This window comes from Neophocaena asiaeorientalis, unplaced genomic scaffold (genome assembly GCF_003031525.2).
Source record: "Neophocaena asiaeorientalis asiaeorientalis breed wild unplaced genomic scaffold, Neophocaena_asiaeorientalis_V1.1 scaffold82, whole genome shotgun sequence".
Lineage (NCBI taxonomy): Eukaryota > Metazoa > Chordata > Mammalia > Artiodactyla > Phocoenidae > Neophocaena > Neophocaena asiaeorientalis.
In genome coordinates, this window is record NW_020173068.1 from 8,289,757 (window position 1) to 8,309,195 (window position 19,439).

At 51.1% G+C, this 19,439-nt stretch overlaps 1 protein-coding gene across 3 annotated transcripts in view; it reads right to left on the reverse strand.

Annotated features, from left to right (window-relative positions):
- The window catches only part of MTCL2 (microtubule crosslinking factor 2), a 67,960-nt gene that overhangs the window by 25,439 nt on the left and 23,082 nt on the right, over positions 1 to 19,439 (reverse strand). For 2 of the 3 annotated variants that reach the window (XM_024742881.1, XM_024742880.1), the window contains exons 3-6: positions 14,687 to 14,845; positions 4,135 to 4,218; positions 2,284 to 3,474; positions 6 to 152 (exon numbers count right to left, since the gene is read on the reverse strand). In XM_024742881.1, coding sequence (XP_024598649.1) covers positions 6 to 152; positions 2,284 to 3,474; positions 4,135 to 4,218; positions 14,687 to 14,845 — 1,581 coding nt within the window. The remainder of the gene's footprint in view (positions 1 to 5; positions 153 to 2,283; positions 3,475 to 4,134; positions 4,219 to 14,686; positions 14,846 to 19,439) is intronic. The other variant, XM_024742882.1, reaches the window with a different exon arrangement.

A 19,439-nucleotide genomic window follows, 5' to 3' on the forward strand; every position in this document is an offset into this window, starting at 1 on the left:
CCCACCTCAGAGGCATAGGAATCACCGTCTTCCGCTCGGTAAGGCCTGAAGCTCCGGCTGGGGTCGGGCTTGGAGTCCAAGTCGCCGCTGCGGAAGGCCTCTCGTATCCTGGGCTCCCATTCCGGCAGGTCCCTGAGGTCAGGTGGCTGCACCTAGAGGCACAGGCAGAAGAGACTAAAGGTGAGCATGGGGAGGGGACACGGGGGCTCTAGAAACTGCACCCACCCAGGCCTCTGGCTCTGAAAGAGGCCTCTGACCGCACACCTGAGGGCAGGGGCCCAGGTGGATTTACCTCCGAGTCGCAGCCCCAGCCCTGGTTGGCACACTGTGACTGCCCCATGAATGTCTGTTGAAAGGCTGAATGGCTAGTGGTGAGTGAAAACACTGATTCTGTGAATGCCTGTCTTGTGCACAAACCTTCTGAGCCAGCTTCAACTGTCCTCCCACACATGCGGCCCCAGCTCATTCCTACCCCAAGGAGAACCAAGAGGGAGACCCAACATAGGGCAGTCTGCTTGCTTAAGAAAAGCAAGATCGAGGGCTTCCCTGGTGGCGCAGTGGTTGAGAGTCCGCCTGCCGATGCAGGGGACACGGGTTTGTGCCCCGGTCCGGAAGGATCCCACATGCCGTGGAGCGGCTGGGCCCATAAGCCAAGGCCGCTGGGTCTGCGCGTCCGGAGCCTGTGCTCCACAACGGGAGAGGCCACAATAGTGAGAGGCCCATGTACCACAAAAAAAAAAAACCAAAAACCTCCCTGTACAGACATGGGAAGACGCCCCTCCCCTATTGCTCTCAGGATGAAGATCAAACCTCCCGACACTGAGGTCCAGCCGCACTCTTTCCCTTAGTCCTTGGACACATCCTGCTCCTTCTGGCCATGATGCCTTTGCACAGGCTGTTCCCTCTGCTTAGAACACTCTTCCCCTGGTGATCCATCCTTCTGATCTCAGCTCAGATCAGAGGTCCTCCCTGACCCAAGGTCTAGGTCAAGCTTCTCGTTCACAGAAGCCAGCACCTTTCCTAGCGAGCCCTCATCTCAGTTTGTGATTTCCCATTCAATGGCATGATATTCTGATGAACATCTCTTTCCCCACTAGATGATACAGGCTGGGGGGCAGGAATCATAACTGTTTATTTGCTTACCATGGCACCTCCAGCACTAAGAACAAAAAGCATATGAACCATAAATACAGCATCGTAAATAAATGAACAAATAGATACATTACACAAGAAAAACAAGTTGTGTGGTAGCAGGAGGTAGAACATAAAACAATTTGAGGCAAAAACAAATATATGAGAGTACATGGAGAGAAAGAGTTAGAAGGGCATGCTGTGATGATGAAATGTTCTAGGTCTGCACCACTTGACACACGCAGCTACCGAGCCCTTGAAATGTGGCTGAACTGAAGAAGTGAACTGTCAATTATATGTATCGTACCTTTTATTAATTTAATTTTAAGCAGCCCACATGTGCCTATGACAGCAGTGCTCCAAAACCAGTGTTAACAGCAAAACCTTGAAGGAGTAAGAAGCAGGGAGGAGGAGGCTTCATCTTTTTACCAGAGGCACTTCTGAAACTCTTCGCATGTTTATGGATTACTCTTGCAGTGATGCTTTTTGGGGGGACAAGTGCTTTTGCTATTTTAATTTTTCTAAGTAGTAGTTTATAGATATCAAGGCTGGAAGTTCATTACCTTTAGAAAGCCAAGTTTCTGGCCTTTGTACAGGATCTGACCAAAGCTTTTTTTTTTTTTAAATAATGCTCGTTTTAAAATACAGCGTTGCAAAAGAAACATGAGGAGAAGAAAGGGCGACCTGGCAAAAAGATAGGGCTTTGGAATGAATCCCTTTATCAACAGTAAATGACTAAGAGAACTGTGGTATATTCACCCCATGAGATCATATTCAGTCACGAGAACACACGAATTATTGCCACCTGAGACAACAAACATAATGATGAGTGAAAAGTCAGGCACAGGTGACTGTGTTCTGTGTGATTCAATTTATGCAAAGTTCAAAGACAGGCAAAACTGAATCGAGAGGGGTTACCCTTGGGAGTGGGGATAGTGGCTAAAAGGGGACCTGAGGAGGGCCTTCTGGGGTGCTGGTCACATTCTAGTTCTTGTCCTGGGTGACGCTTACACAGGTGTGCTCACTTTGGGAGAATTCATTAAGCTGTGTACTTGTGCTTTGCGTGCCTCTCTGTATGTATGGTTCAGTAAAAAAAAAGCCATACATACATATATAAAAAAAGTAATAGGGCCTGTGACTGGGACATCTTACCTGGAAGTCTGAGCCAAGGTCTTTGGCCAGAAGAATCTCCTTGGAGGGTCCCTGGGAGCCCAAGGCGGGCAGCGTCGAGAAGGGCTCTGGCTGCTCCTTGTTGGGGCCCCCGAGGACAGAGTCCGCCTTCCGCGTGAAGGCGTGGAGCTCCTGCTGGAGCAAGCTCAGCCGCACCAGGAGGGCGTGGATCAGCTTGGTGTCCCTGGGGCCCTCGCTGTTGTTGCCGGGGGCCTCGTGCAGCCGAAAGTCGGCACACTCGTTGTCCAGATACGGGCGGAGGCCGGCCGTGAAGCCGTTGGCATCGGCCACCAGGACGTCGATGGCCTTGCTGACCAGGACGGCCTGCTCCCTCAGCCCCGGCAGCGCCTCGGCCTCCCGGGCCCTGCAGAGCCGGGCGGTGTGGGGTCCGTGGGCCTCGCCGAGGGCCGCGGGCACACACTGGGCCGAGTCCCCGGCCTCGGCGTCCGTCTCCAGCATCGGCCGCGTGCTCTGGCAGGAGGCGAGGTCACAGCGCTGGAGGTTGGAAAGGAGCACCCGGTTCTCGTACTGCAGCTTCTTGACCTTGCCGCTGAGCTCGCCGATCTGCAGCTTGGCGGCTGCCAGCTCCTCCTGCGAGGGCTCGCTGAGCACGGAGCAGCTGTCCTCCGACAGCGTCACGTCCAGCTCGTGCTCCGAGCGGTACTTGGCCAGCTCGCTCAGCAGCATTTTGTTCTGGTCCTCCAGCTCGGCTGAGGAGCGCCGGAGCAGCTCAGCCTCCTCCTCCACGAACTGCAGGTGTCGCCGCAGCTCCGCCAAGCTCTCCCCACACTCGCCGCCATTGCCGCCCAGAGCGGAGAAAGCCAGGCGGGCCTCGGGGCCCCCGCAGCCGCCGCCGTGATCCTTCATGTCGTCCATCTCGGCCCGCAGGCCGCGGTTTTCCACCTCCAGCTCCACGATGCGGCGGCTCAGCAGGTTGGCTTCCTCCTCCACCAGCTTCAGATGAACCTTGAGCTCGGTCTCCCGCGAGTGGGGTGCGTCCGCCAGCTCCTCGGCCGACAGGGCGCCATCCAGGTCCCCGTAGAGCGAGCGGTACTTGAGCAGCTCCTCCTTCATGCTGTCATTCTCCTTGGCCAGCTTGGTGAGCTTCTTGCACATGAGGGCCGACTCCTCCTTTGCAAAGTGCAGCTGGCACTTCAGGTCGGCGCTGTCCTCCTGTGGCCCGAGGGGGAACAGGGACAGGCACAACCCAGCAAGGTTAGTGTTGGGAGGCTCAGCCACAGCATTTCAGGGAGCACTAACTACGTGCTGGGGACACAGCCCTGACCTTCAAGGAGCTGTGGGTCCAGAGGGGAAGCAGAGAGGGGGACATACATATTGCAGCACAGATGGGGCACCGCATGTAGCCTGGGGAGTCCAGGAGGGCTTCCTGGAGTAGGCAACATTCTGCCAGGGTCAGTGCTGCTGCTACTACTACTACCATTACTACTGCAGTTTTCTCATCTGTAAAATGGGGCAATAACATTCCCTCCCTCACAGACCATGAAGAAAATTAAATGAGACAATATATAAAAAGTGCCTGACACCTGACCATCCAGGACCACTAGAAACTAACTATATTCTATGCCTGACCTGTGCTACATATAGCACTTTCTCTAGCAGAGCATGTGAGAACCATGGGCTCAGGGTGTAGTTTGGGGAAGTAAAGTACACAGCGAAGCTAAGAAAGTGAACAAGGGGAGGATGGAGTAGAAACTGGGGCAGGGTGGGCACCTCTGGGGACTCCCCGAGCCACATGGAGTTAGGCCTGGGGCCTTCAGACTGAAAGCTACTGCTGGGGGCTGCACAGAGGCTGTGGAGGCTGACGGGAGGTACCTGCATGGAAGGTTTCTTGTCCGTCTTCCCAAGGGAGCGGGTTCCTCTTTTCTTCAAGGAATGCTGGAGCGAGATTAAAAAAAACTGAACTGAAAGCTCACAGGGTGATGCACATCCAAAGAGCAGTCACAGTGCCTAGGGTTCCGCTGAGGGCCCCTGCCCTCCCTGGCCAGCGCAGCCCAGCCATGTCCAGCCTTGACCAACATCAACTGCTGAGCCAGAGAAGTCTCAAGACCACCCAATGGGTTGCAAATGGGGAACAGGACAGAAGCACTTGAGACGATTCTGAACCCACCCGCCCAGGGTTCCTCCCCTCTCTCCCACCCCGAAATTGTGATCCAGTTGGGTTGAGCCCAAGACCCAGAAATCTGGGTTTCTGTTCTTGTTTGTCTTTCATTCATTCACCAAAGACTCCCTGAGCACCTATCACGTGCCAGGCATAGTTAGGCATGAAGAATACAGCAGGGACCATGACAGACAGGGTACTTGAGGGGGATGCTGGAGTGTTATGCCTTTAGGACTGGGGCACGCATTCCCCTGGCTAAGACCTCAAAGTTGAGTCCCTCCCCCAGCGATGGCCATTGGCTGAGGGCAACCACCTCATCCAAGGTCATGTGCCCTCCCTGGGTGGGGGTGCTGGGGGGGGCGGGGAACCCACATCCAGTGACTGGTCCATGCCCCCTTCCCACTTCAGCTCCAGAGCTCCCCATGGGATCAGCTGAGGCCATTGGTGTGAATGCTCTGCAACTCAGCTTCTCCCTCTGCCTCGATCCCTGATGGTGTTATTCCAAGGGGACGTTTCCAGAAGCCTCTTGTATGCAAATCTCCATCTCGGGGGGAATCCTGAGCTCGTGGAACTGACATTCTAGTGAGGACTTTAATTCGGCATGGATACTAATAAACAAAAGGAATGTGGTAAAACAGATCGTAACTATACAAGACGCTTAGAAATGATGAGGAACTGATCGTCTTTTACAATTTAAATGGTAGGTTTTCATGCAGATTAAAGCAAAATAAGCCTATAATAATCATCATGCTTCAAAACTACAGAAGCAATAGGGGAAGAAATCGATACATTTGACTAGATAAGCAAATTCTACATGGGGAAAAGAATACCCGAAGAAAAGTAAAAATAGAAATAATTAACTGGGAAAAAATATTTGCAATGTATTACTCTGACAAAGGGTTAATATCTTCAATATGTAAAGAGATTCACAAAATAGAGGAAAAAATCCAACAAACCTATAGAAAAACGGGCTAGAGATATGAAAACCGGTTCACATGCAAAGAAAGATAGATGGCTCCAACCATAGGAAGATGCTCAACCCTAATCATGGTAGAGAAATGTGAATTAAAACTATACTGAGGGGCTTCCCTGGTGGCGCAGTGGTTGAGAGTCTGCCTGCCAATGCAGGGGACAACAATTTCTCACCTATCAGATTGGCAAAAATCCAAACACCTGACAACACATTCTATTGATGAAACTATGGAGAAACAGGATCACTCATATTTCACTGGCAAGAACGCAAAATGGCACAAGCCCAGTGGAGGGGAATTTGAGGAATTGTTATAAAAATCATTTCTGAACTTTCTCAACGTTTAAAAAAGTCACTCGGTTAGATGCGTGAGTCCACTGAACACTTCTTCCCAAGAGAGGGGTGATTCATGTTAGTGGCATATAAAATCACCCTTGGGTTACATTTGACTTTTCAAGTCAGGCAGGTAATTTTCAAGCATGCTCCCAGGTAGTCCAAATACATGGGCTCCTGGTCCCCCACGTCTCACACCCAGTCGCTGAAGGTGAGAACCACTGATCTAATTAATCCAAGCCCCCAGTTTACTGAAGGCTAGAGAGAGGTCCCACAGCAAAACCAGAGCTGACCTGGAACCAGTTCTTTTTTTTTTTTTATATCTTTATTGAATTTGTTACAATATTGCTTCTGTTTTATGTTTTGTTTTTTGGCCATGAGGCATGTGGGATCTCAGCTCCCGGACCAGGGATCGAACCTGCACCTCCTGCATTGGAAGGTGAAGTCTTAACCACTGGACCGCCAGGGAAGTCCCTGGGACCAGTTCTTGACAGAGCTCTTGTTCTAGCTCCAAAGACCTGGAAGGAGCAAATGTGCCTTCTTGGACAAGGGACAGAGTGGAGCCAGTACAGTGGTTCTCAACCTGGGTGCACGTCAGAATTACCTAGGGAAACTTAAAAAGAAAAAAAAAGATGCCCAAGGTCCCAACCCCAGAGAGTCTCACATCATTGGTCTGGGTAGGTCCCAGGCATCAGTATTTTTAAATAGCTTCCAAGGTGATTCCACTGTGCAGCTAAGCTTGGAACCACAGAGCCAGGGAGATGAACCCCAGACAGGCTCTTAAGTTCATCTCAGAGCCGAATCAAGTCCTAAAGAGACCTTTTGAAATGCAAATGAGGCAAGAAGGCAGAGGCTGATATTTCAGACGCTTGGTGCCAAGAGCAGGGAGCCAGTATTTGAGAAGGACTGATGGAGGATCTTTCCAGGCAAGGAGGAAAGAGTAGGGAAGGCGGGGGTGAGGGCCACAAAACAAGTCCTTCCCCAAAGACCCCCTCCTACAAAAGGGGCCTGGGAAGGGGATGCTCAGAGACCCCTCCTGGAGTGGTGAGGTGGGGGCTCAGGAGTCAGGTGGTCAGGCTTGCAGATCTGGGCCCGCCCATCACAAGCTGATGGGAGGGGCTGTGAACTCAGCTGGGACCCCGTCAACACTGAGTTTATGATCCTGGGTGAACCCCTTCCTCTCTCTGAAACTCCATTTCATCATCTATCAATACAAAACTGAGCCATGGATTAGGTGACCACTGTAGACTTTCTGGAGGAGGGAAGTGGGGTGACAGTAAGGGGAACCAGGGGTCTCCAGGGGCACTGAGAGGTCCCAGCCATCACATATAAAGGAGTGAGATAACGCAAAGCCTAAAGCCATGAAAAAAGACAGAGGGAGAGTGAGATTCACTGACATGGTAAAATCTCTGAGACAGCTTGGTAAGCGAAAGGAAACTGCAAAACAAAACCTGCAACCCTAATGTCCACCAACTGATGAATGGATGAACAAAACGTGGCATAGCCACACAAGGCAATATTAGCCACGGAAAAGAATGAAGCCTTGCTCGATGCTACAACATGCTTGAAAACATCATGCAGAGTGAAAGAAGCCTGTCACAAAAAGCCACATAGCGTATGAATCCATTTACATGAAGTGTTGAGAAGAGGCAAATCCACAAAGGCAGAAAGTAGATTAGTGGCTGCCAGGGAGGAAGAGGAAGAGGGAATGGGGAGTGACTTGGGGTTTCTTTCTAGGGCGATGAAAATGTCCTGGAATTAGAGAGTGGTGATGGCTGTACAACTCTGAGTATTCTAAAAACCACTGAACTGTATCCTTTAAAAAGCAAACTATATGGTATGTGAATTATATCTCAGTAAAGCTGTTATTTAAAAAAAAGCTAGAACATGTTACCATTTTTATAAAGATAAGACGTGTGTGTGTGTGTGTGTGTGTGTGTATACACGTGTGCATGTGTGCACGGTGGGGGAATATGGTCTAAAGAATATGCACCAGGCTGATAACGATGAGAGAACAGGGAACTTGCACTTTGCCCTTTTCTTCCCCCACATTTTTTCAGGAGGGAAGACATAGTCCTCCAGCGTTTTCTCTTTAAAGTTTTAAAAAATTATACAATATTTAAAAAAATAAATTAATATATAAAGACACATTCTCACTGTAAATCTGTACTGTTCTGACGAAGCAGAAGCCCTCCTGTTTACCCCCCCCATCCCTTCTCCTCCTGAGGGTGACCACAGCTGAGGGTCAGCTGGAGCTCCTTCTAGATCTCTGGCTCTGTGTTTAAAATACTGAAATAGATGGTGTTCTTTTAGACTTTCCTTCCTATGTTTACTCGACTCTGTGATCTTTGACTTTTATAATAAGCACCTTAAAGCAGAAGAAAACCCCAAAACATCCAGCCTTTAAAAAGACAGTCTGTGTTCATGCTATATTATTCTGTATGTTACAGAAACTGTGCATGTAACATAATCCCATCTTTATGAAAAAAAAATACATAGAGGAATATACATCATATATATATGTGCCTGAAAAGACACAAACCAAACCAAATCACAGGTTAGGCTGAGTCAGGCGTCGAATTGAGGGAAGTGGTTAGGGGAGCCTTTCTTCTTTTATTTTATGTATCATTATTATTTCTTACATTTTGGAGGACACACTCACATACTTCAAACTTCAAAAAACCCAAAAAGGGGGCTTCCCTGGTGGCACAGTGGTTGAGGGTCCGCCTGCCGATGCAGGGGACACGGGTTCGTGCCCCTGTCTGGGAAGATCCCACATGCTGCAGAGCGGCTGGGCCCGTGAGCCATGGCCGCTGAGCCTGCGCATCCGGAGCCTGTGCGCCACAACGGGAGAGGCCATGGCAGTGAGAGGCCTGCGTACCGCAAAAAACAAAAACAAAAACAAAAAAAACAAACCAAAAAGGAATACAGTGAACACTGTGACCAGCTCTCTTGCCCGAGGCAACCAGTGCAACCAGAATCTGATGTGTCCACCCTTAGAGGTATGCTAGGCATGCATTTATATGTTTTTGTAATGAAATTTTTGCTTCACTGAGGTTATATTACTTTTTTAGTAAAAAAAATGCATATATACATTTCAATATGTGTGTGCGCATACATAGAAAAACGTATGGGAAGTACAACATATTGGGAAGTACTCCCACCCAAATAGTAATTTGGTAATTACTCGGAGGAATTCCCTTTGAATACTGGGTGAAACTTTTTCTCCTTATGGCTTACTTGTATTTCCTAGTCTTTCTCTACTACGCATATATTACCTGTTGGGTGGGAGAGGAAAGTTATAGTAAAATGTTTTTAAAATGCACTTCCCCAAGAAAAGTCATGAACACCATTCCAACACATTTTCAGAGGGTGAGTTCTGAGTGCCCACCAGAAAGGGAGGGCAGTGCGCAGAGAAGAGGGGCTGAAGCAGCAAACCTTTTTAGGACCAAAGTGGTTCCAGCCTTTTCTGGATGGAACTGCCCCTGTCCCTGCCCCCCACCTCATCTAAGCCATTTGGGCTCCCACACTGCTCTGCGGCTCTGGAGGGAAAACAAGGCAGGCTCACAGAGCACAAAGACCTTCCTCCTCTCTGCAGGGCAGCAGCTGGCCAGGTGGCCTGGGGGACCGCGTTGCCCCTCCAGGGAGCCAAGGCCCGTCACAGCCCCTCTGTCAAGCCCCCAGGGGCAGATGTTCTGGCCCTGGGCCTCAGGTGGGCGGGCTGGGGCAGGGCAGGACAGTACCCGGGCACCAACAAGAATGCCAGTCACAAGTGCCAGACCCCGAGGGCACAGTCCTTGGCCTGGCACGCAGCAGGGGCTTCCCCACCCACCAGCAACTCACAAGGCCGCTTTTGAGCAGCCAGGGTGGTGCCTCTAAGCATCCTTGGTCTAACGGCTCCTAGTAGGAGCAGAAGCTCTGCCCTCCTTGCCCCTCTCCAGGAGATTAGAAGAGGGTACTTCCGCCCCTCCAGCCCACACGGAGAGGCTGCCTGAGCACAGCTCTGGAGAGGCCCCCTGTCTTCTAACACCTTCCATGCTTCCATGCTGCCAGGAAACAAAGACAAACCTTCAAGGAATAAAACAAGCCTTCTGCCAAAACAGTTGGGTAGATTTTCATCCAATTTAGAGGGGACGTTTGAAAAGGTCTCACTGAAAACACAGACTGTGCTGCGTGTACCAACTTTACCCCACGGGGGAGCCTGGGGTAGGGGTGCATCTCAAAGACTGAGGAATTCTTCCTCCAAAGTGGCTGAAGCAGCTAGAGAGGCGGTGTGGCTCCGGGCTGAGGGAGACCATTTGAGTGGAGGAAACAGAGTGGTTTGACATGGACCCCAAATCAAAGTACACGGGCAGATGCTACCAAGCGCAGGCGTTGATTTGCTGCCTAACTGCTCCTTCCATGGGCACCTGGCAGTTAGGTATGGAGAGCTCCTTGCTAGAGGCAGCAGAAGGATATCTATTGAACTAAGGCCCACAGGTGATGACACTGATAACCAGTATTTACCGAGCTCTTATTCTCCACTAAGCATTTTACCTGCTTGTCTTGATTAATTCTCATAAACACCTCTGAGATGTAGGGATTCACGTTCCCTTTCTTTTTTTGCAGTACGCATGCCTCCCACTGCTGTGGCCTCTCCCGTTGCGGAGCACAGGCTCCGGACGCGCAGGCTCAGCGGCCATGGCTCACGGGCCCAGCCGCTCCGCGGCATGTGGGATCTTCCCGGACCGGGGCACGAACCCGTGTCCCCTGCATCGGCAGGCGGACTCTCAACCACTGCGCCACCAGGGAAGCCCCCCACTTTTAAAAAATTTATCATTTATTTATTTTGGCTGTGCTGGGTCTTAGTTGCGGCACGTGGGATCTTTAGTTGCAGCATGTGGACTCTGAGTTGCAGTATGCATGCGGGATCCAGTTTCCCGACCAGGGATCGAACCTGGGTCCCTTGCATTGGGAGCCTGGAGTCTTACCCACAGACCACTAGGGAAGTCCCCATATTCCCATTTTATAAAGAAACAAACTGAGCACTGGAGCAGTTACATGATTTGCCCAACACTACAGTTATTTGCAAATAAGTGGCAAAGCCAGGATTCAAACTCAGGCCCGTGTAACTCCAAGTTCGAGTTTGCCCTGCAGCACACAGGCCACGGCTAGGCTGCATCAGATGACGACGCCAGCAGAACTGAGATTTGAACCCAGGTGAACTGATATTATGGTGAGTGCCCTTCCTACCCCATGAGAGTGGGAATCAGGCCAAGAAGCCTGTGCCAGAGAAGGAAGTACTCGTTGGAGTGAGTGGCCTCTTCAGAGGTTCCGAAACACAGCTGGGTTCTAGGAAGGCCCCTGGATGGGGCAAGGAGGGCACGGGCACCGCCGTAAGAGTTAGTGTGGCTTTGGGAGATGGAGGGTCCTGGGTTAGGATTCCATACTTGTCTTTCCCCTGTCCCATCTATAGACAGCAAGTCCACGCTTTCACTGCTGAGGGCCTGGGTTCAGTCCCTGGTCCCGCAAGCTGTGTGGCGCAGCCAAAAAAATAAATAAACAAAATAAAATAAAATGGGGACAAAATCACGATGTACCTTGGGAGGCTGCTGGCTACACAACGTGAAGACACACATAAAATGCTCAGTGTAGTGCCTGGTACAGAGCAAGCACTCAGACACAGCAGCTATGTTATAATAAATCCCATCAACACTGATATTGGCTTTCTGCCTAATATAGAAAGACGGGGAATGATACTGGATTGGGGGTGGCGGTGGCTTGTGTTACGATTTTTGAGCTGCAGCCCAGCTGGCAACGGTGCCACTGCAGAACACAGCTGGGGCAGGCCACCCTCCCTTCTCTCTAGCGAAGAGCCATCTCCATAGCAACCACATCAGCTCAGGCCAGGGGCTCCTGTTCCCAGCCGGGTGACAGCATCGCCACAGCAACCTGTCAGGATGGCAAAGGCAGATCTCGATGATGGGACTGGAACAGCTCTGGCAGAAGAATTGCTGAGGGACCCTCGTCTCCATAGAAACCATATCAGGAAGGAGAGGGAGGAGAGAGGGCAGTCAGCAAATAAACACAGGGCCACGCCTCCTTCCGCAGATCCTAAGACATCGAGGGGCACATCAGGGAGGGCTAGGCCAGCCTCACTGACATCGCCTTCAAGAGGAAGTGAACCAGTGTTTCCTGAGCACCAACTGTGTGCCAGGCACCACAAAGGGCTCTTTACATGCTTGACTTTATTTAAAAGTTCACTAATAATAACCACGCCCCCCCAAAAAAACCCCTAAATATAGCAATCATAGAATAAAAAGCAAAAGCCATTGCCTACCATACTCCTACCATTTCTAATGCCTCAGTTCAGTGGGTTTTCCTCCAGACTTTCCTCCAGGCTATGCATTTGCACATATAGACACGTGCTTCAAAATCAGTTTGTTCTGTACGGCTTTCCAAAGTAATTAGTGGGATTGCACAATACGTGTGGTTCTATAGCTTTCTCTTCCCGCTTAACAATGTACCTTAGAGATCTTTCCACATCAGTGCCTACGTATCTGCCTTTTTTCTTAAATCGTGGGAAAGTACACCTAATACAAAAAGTACACCATTTAAACCATTTTTTTCTTTTTTATGGCAGTAAAATATACATAACATAAGATCTGCTATTTTTAGCCATTTTCAAGGGTACGATCCAGTGGCATCATCACCATTCACCTCCAGAACTTCGTCATCATCCCAAACTGAAATGCTGTCCCTATGAAACAGCATCTCCCTGTACCCTCCTCCCTCCAGGCTCTGGTAACCTCTAACCTACTTTCTGTCTCTATGAATTTGACTACTCTCCGTAACTCATCTGAGTGGAATCATATAATACTTGTCCTGTTGTGTCTGGCTTATTTTACTGAGCACAGTGTCCTCGAGGTTCACCCACGTTGTAGCCTGTTGCAGAATCACGTTCCCGCTTCAATTATACATACATTGTAGGTATATACTGCATTTTTGTTTGTTCATTGATGGACATTTGGGTTGCCTACACCTTCTGGCTACCGTGAATAATGCTGCTATGAACATGAGGGTACAAATATCTGTTCGCGTCCCTGCTTTCAATTTTGCTATATACCCAGAAGTGGAATTGGCTTATTTGGAAATTCTGTTTAACTTTCTCAGGAACTGCTATACTACCTTATTCTTTTTAACTTCTTCACAGTGTTCTATGGTTACCCAATCTTATGAATGATCACGAACAACCTCATAAACTGGGTACTGTTATTATCCTGATGTCACAGATGAAGAAACTGAAACTTAGGGGAGGTGGCTTCAGGGTCTCAGCCCCATCTCAGCCAAGGAAAGGCTGGGTGAACTCAGGCAGGCTCTCCCTCTCTGGACTTCTGTTCCCTCTCCTTTACAATGGGAACAGGCTGACATCCGAGGCACCTTCTGAAACTGTCTCTCCTTTTCACTATCAAGGGTGGCAGCAATGAGATGTGTGAAGATGGTCCCCTGTTATTGGCCAGGCCATGGAGGGCAGGAGCCCTGGGCAGCCCTGAGTAGCAAACACCTCCCATCTCCACACCGAGAAGCCTTTGGCACGTCACACCAACACACCCAGTGGGGAGGGCAGCAGAAGGATTGTTATGGCCTCAGGGCTGTGGTGTCTGTCCTGGAATGCTGGCACGCCTGCCCTTGGGAAGGTGAGAACTGTGACCCGGAACAACGTTTGATCCTAGCATGCCTCATGAGCAGCCAGACGGCTGAGGCCCAGCTGTGCCTCTGGGGGCAGAAGGCACCGGGGCCGCCTGGGACACAGACCCCTGGATTCTGGAGGATTCCAGCCCTTAGGCATCACCTGGGCTGATGGTTTCCAATCTGCACAGCCCACTGGGCCCTACGTGACCTGGAGGACATCGCTCCCTCCCTCAGGGCTGTGTTTTCATCTGTAAAACTGGTACAATCACAACCTCATCAGGCCTTTCTGAAAATCATGGCAAGTGTCTAGCACAGTGTTTAACATACTGTACACCTAACGCACAGCAGAAGGAAGAACGGGATGCCGGGTGGAAGGACTCTCATGACCAAAGACAGAGAAGCTGGTGCCTGGGGTCACACTCAAGAAGCATCTGGGGCTTCCCTGGTGGCGCAGTGGTTAAGAATCCGCCTGCCAATGCAGGGGACACGGGTTCGAGCCCTGGTCCGGGAAGATCCCACATGCCGCGGAGCGACTAAGCCCGTGCGCCACAACTACCGAGCCTGCACTCTAGAGCCCGCGAGCCACAACTGCTGAGCCCACATGCCTAGAGCCCGTGCTCTTCAACAAGAGAAGCCACTGCAATGAAAAGCCCACGCACGGCCGTGAAGAGTAGCCCCCATTCGCCGCAACTAGAGAAAGTCCGACTGCAGCAACGAAGACCCAACATAGCCAAAATAAATAAATTAAATAAATTAAAAAAAAAAAAAAAAAGCATCTGTGTCCTGGAAATGTGTTGAGACACCAGCCAGAGGCTGCCCAGACCTGGCAGTGACTTTATACCGAGTGGCAATGCCAGGCAGTCCCTAAAGCATGTCCACAAAATCTATACCACTTAGTCCTTCCAATGATTTGAAGTATTACTATCCCATTTTATACACGAGGAAACTGAGGCACAGTGGGCTGGTCCCCTGTTCAGCACTGTTGCATGTTTTCTCAGGCAATCCTCTCCCAGCTGTGGTCCTTTGATGGCGACTGTCTCCTTTGTTAGCCTGTGGGCTCCTCGAGGACGGGAACCAGGTGTCTCTCACGCACCCCTGTGTCCTTAGTATCCAGCACACAGTGAACACAGTAGGTGCTCAGGGAGCGCGTGCTGGAGCAGTGAATGAATAGACAGCTCTACCAGGGAGGCGTAACTGTGCAGAGACAGAGGTTCAGAGACACTGGCTGGATGGGGTTGGCACATGCCTGCCCAGCCCAGGCCTGGCCCTGCCGGGGTAGATGGGGGCCTCACCTCTCTCGGCCGCTCCAGCTCTGTCTGCAGCACCTGCTTGGCCAGCTCGGTCTCAATGAGCCGCTGCCGAAGCTCCTCATTCTCCTCCTCCAGCCTCGCCCGTTTCTTCTCCACCGCCTCGAGCTCTTTATGCAGCCGCACGGAGATGTCCTTAGAGACCTGAGCAAAGGTGGGTGATGAGCAGGGCATGAGCAGGCCATCCTACCTCTACCACAGAGCAACCCCAGGGTAGGCAGGTACTCTCATCACCCCCACTTAGAGAAGAGGAAACTGAGGCACAGAGAGGTCAAGTAACTCACCAAGGGTCACACAGCCAGGAAGTGGTAGAACCAAAACCCAAACCCAGGCACCCTGTGTTTCCTATGTCCACATCATAGTTCAGCTCCCAGAAAGCTATAGAGGCAGTGCCTGTTCTTAGCAATGCCTTTACCTTTATCTGAGCCTTCTGATGCTTCCAAAAGCCTCTCCTGTCCACCCTCTTGCCCAGTTCTCACCAGAGCTTAAGACAGGGCCAGAAGATCGTTTTATTTATTTTTTTAATTTTAATTTTATTTATTTATTTTTATACAGCAGGTTCTTATTAGTTATCTACTTTATACAAATTAGTGTATATATGTCAGTCCCCTCCAAGAAGATCATTTTAAAGAGAGGGGAAACCCAGAGCAAGATGGGCATCCCCAGAGACATTTGAACCCCATCTCTGCCAGTGACCAGCATACGTTCCTGGGCAAATTATTTCCCTACTCTGGGTCTTTCCTTTAACTACAAAATGGGTGCAGTAATAACAGCACCAGCCTCACGGGCCGACAGGAGGACTGAATCCGCTATTGCACAAAGGCTTGGCTGAGTGCCTGCACAGTGAGCATTGGGTAAGTGCTGGCTGCTGCTGGGAGGCGCTGAGCCCAGAGGGGGCATGACTTGCTGGGGGTCACAATGTGACACAGACCATGAGGCCTATTTCCAGTTGTCTGGGATACAGAACATGCCCCCAGTGACAAAGGCTGGGCAGATGTCCAAGTCATCCCTACAGAAGGAGCTAATGGAGCTGCAAACTCCAATCCCGGTTCCAGGACTCTGCTGCAAGAGCACCCCGTTTTCTTGCGGACCCTTCTGTCCTGTCCCCTGCTGGCTGGGGTGAAAGGTAGGAAAGGGGGTCTCTTCTCTGGGGATGAGGAAGGCCCTTCTGAGCTGGTAAATCACAACTAGCCTCCATCCCCAAGTGGCCTAAGTACTAGCATTTGTTGAATACCTGCTATGTGCCAGATTCATTCCTCTTCACCCCAACTATGCCCCCATTTTACTGGCAAGGAAACTGAGGCTCAGCGGGCAAATGAGTTGCTCAGAGTCAAACAGAGCTAGTGTGGGCCAAGCTGGAGGGAGCTCAGGGGCTTTGGCTGAAGGGCCAGCGTGGCCCAGGCTCCACAAGGGGTGTGAGGGCTTTGCCAGCAAGAGGTATGTATGGGGCAGACAGCCCAGCGCCTCGTGCCTGCCAGTCTCGGAAATGGCCATGGCACCTCCTCCCTGCCGGAAGGGAAGAGGGCCCTCCCTGGCTCTGCCTTCTGCGGGCCCAGGCCCAACTCGGCACGGACCCCTTGGCAGTGTGCAAGGCAGGCCAGGAAGAACAACGGCCAGAAAGGAAATCGAGCCCTGCCTCCCCCTCCTCCCTCCGTTGCCCACTGCCTCTCTCAGCCCCCTGAAGATCTCCTAGGACAGCTGGATGCTGGCCCACGAGGCTCCTCCCACAGTCTCTCTAGGCCACCAAACCCTCCTCATCCACGAAGTGGGGGGAGCAATCCCTCACTAGCAGAACGAGGACTTCGCAGGTGGGAAAACTAGATTCAAGCCTGATTCCAGCCCTCACTGGGTGTGAGACCCAGGACAGGTTATTTAACCATTTGAAGTCTCGGTTTCGTCATCAGTAAAAGGGTGTTGATACAGCCTAGTCACGAGGCCTGCTGTGAGGAATAAAAGACATAGCGCTTGGAATACCACTACTGGGCATATACCCAGAGAAAACCATAATTCAAAAAGACACATGCAGGGCTTCCCTGGTGGCGCAGTGGTTGGGAGTCCGCCTGCCGATGCAGGGGACACGGGTTTGTGTCCCAGTCCAGGAAGATCCCACATGCCGCGGAGCGGCTGGGCCCGTGAGCCAAGGCCGCTGAGCCTGTGCGTCCGGAGCCTGTGCTCCACAACGGGAGAGGCCACAACAGTGAGAGGCCCGCGTACCGGAAAAAAAAAAAAAAAAAAGAGACACATGCATCCCAATGTTCATTGCAGCACTACTTACAATAGCCAGGTCATGGAAGCAACCTAAACGTCCATCGACAGGCGAATGGATAAAGGAGATGTGGTACATATATTACAATGGAATATTACTCAGCCATAAAAAGGAATGAAATTGGGTCATTTGTAGAGATGTGGATGGATCTAGAGACTGTCATACAGAGTGAAGTAAGTCAGAAAGAGAAAAACAAATATCGTATATTAACGCGTATATGTGGAACCTAGAAAAATGGCACAGATGAACCAGTTTGCAGGGCAGAAATAGAGACACAGATGTAGAGAACAAATGTATGGACACCAGGGGGGAAAGCGGTGGGGGGTCGTGGTGGTGGTGGGATGAACTGGGAGATTGGGATTGACATGTATACACTGATGTGTATAAAATAGATAACTAATAAGAACATGCTGTATAAAAAATAAATAAAATAAAATTCAGAAATTAAAGAAAAAAAAGACACAGTGCTTGGGCTGGTGGCTGGAACATAGCAGGTGCCCAAAAGTATGATTTTTAATGCACTGTCAAGACTACTGCTTCACCTCTGTGCACTGATTTTAATCCAGGTTGGCCCAACACCCGACAACCTCACTCTTGAGTTTAGTGTCCGGGTGTTCAGCCCCAGGTCCCAAGTTTTAGGCTGTTAGGTCACCCAGTGAGTCCCTGTCCTGACCAATACTCCATTCATTCATTCATTTATTCATTCATTCATCTGCTTAGACCCTGGGGGCAGGAGTGGTGGAGCACAGAGGTCCAGGCCCCAGGCCATGCCGGCACTCCTTCATATCTCTGTGTCCCGGTAGCAGCGCAGGGTCTGGCACACACTAAGTGCCTAATAAATGCTTGTTGGATGAACAAACAAATCCAAGACCCCAGCAAGCAGAGAGGGAGGGAAATGAAGGAGTGAATGACTGAAACATGGGGAGCTGCACATGCCCTAGCTTGGCTGGGGATGCTCCCCCCAACTGCCCACACCCCCAAATGTCCAGAGAGGGCTGCGTCCCTGACTGGGATGAGGGATCAGCTGCTGGGAGGAGCGGGGGCTCCTCTCCTAACTATGCCCCCACCTGGGCTAGCTCGTCTCCACCTGGGGTTCACTCCATCCCCACCATGGCCTTGACCTGGGCAGGTGACCCACTCCCCACCAAGAAGTCATGATCCATGTGGATTCCTGGATCCTCTTGGGTTCATGGGTGACTCTATGGATTTCATCCCTTCCGTGAGTCCCCAGTTGCCTTCTGCCCCATCCTCCATGGAACCCCCTTCTCCAACTGCTTTCTACCCCCAGGGGTGCTCTGTTAAGAAGGCCTAGCCCCAGGCAGCTTACAGAATTCCAGTGTGGACAAAAGAGCCCTTAATTTCAGATCCCCACAGAGCCCTGTGCCCCTGATGGAGGCCCACAGGAGCAAAGAGCATGCCTGCCTGGAGGGCAGCAGCCTGGTTGCCTGCGCCTCTCCCTTTCTCTCTCTGAGCCTCAGTGGTCCTGGGCCCCCTGGCTCTCCCAGGTAATCAGGCAGAATCAGCTGTCGCTCCCCGAGCACCCACCACATGCCTTTCATCCCCTGGGAACGTGCTTCGAATATCATCCCCACTCTGAGGCTCAGAAAGAAAAGGTCATTTGCCCAAAGCCACACAGCTAGGAAGCGACAGCCCCAAGATCTGAAAGCAGGTGGGTCAACTCTGGAGTCTTGCTCTCAATCTGAGCCGCTGTTGGCCTGAAGCTTGAAGACACATTATATTAATATCAATAATAAGAGTATTAAAAATAAGGGCAACAGTGGGCTCACTGTGTCAGGGGCTCACGGGGTCCCACCTGCGTGTCTTATTTGATCCTCTCATGATCCTTCCAACCATCCCCAAGGTTGGGGGCTGAGATACTACAGGAGGTGAAGCAGCTGCAGCTTCTGGAAACCAGGGCAAATCCCCAAAGCACAAACAAATGCTCTCAGCCATGAGGTCACTGTTACAGCGCTGGGGTCTGGCTCTTGCCAAATGCAACCAGCAGCCTCCAGGCCACAGCCACCTCGCTCATCGGCCCCTCGGCTCCTGGGCCTAAGGCATTAAGGGGTCTCTGTCACTCTGAATCCCCAGGGTGTGGGATAGGAACCGTCACTAAGGAGCACCCCCTGTCCAGGCGAAATCCTCCCAGGAACCCCGGGAGGGTGGGAATGTCACCCCCATTGGACAGATGAGAAAACTGAGGATCCAAGAGAGAAAGTAACCTGCTCAGGTCACCCAGGGATTAAACCCAAAGCCAGAACTTTTTCTCCAGCAACATCTATTTCTAAGAATTGTTTTACCGGTGTGTCCTCAGGCCTCCCACAAGAGTCCCTTCAGGTGGGAATTTTCATCCCTGATTCCCGGGACCTGAAGCCCTCCTACAGGATCCCAAGCCCTGAGGGTGGGGCCTGGGAATCTCCATGGTAAACAAACCTCCAGGCTATACTTATCTACCCAGGGAGGTAGAGATCC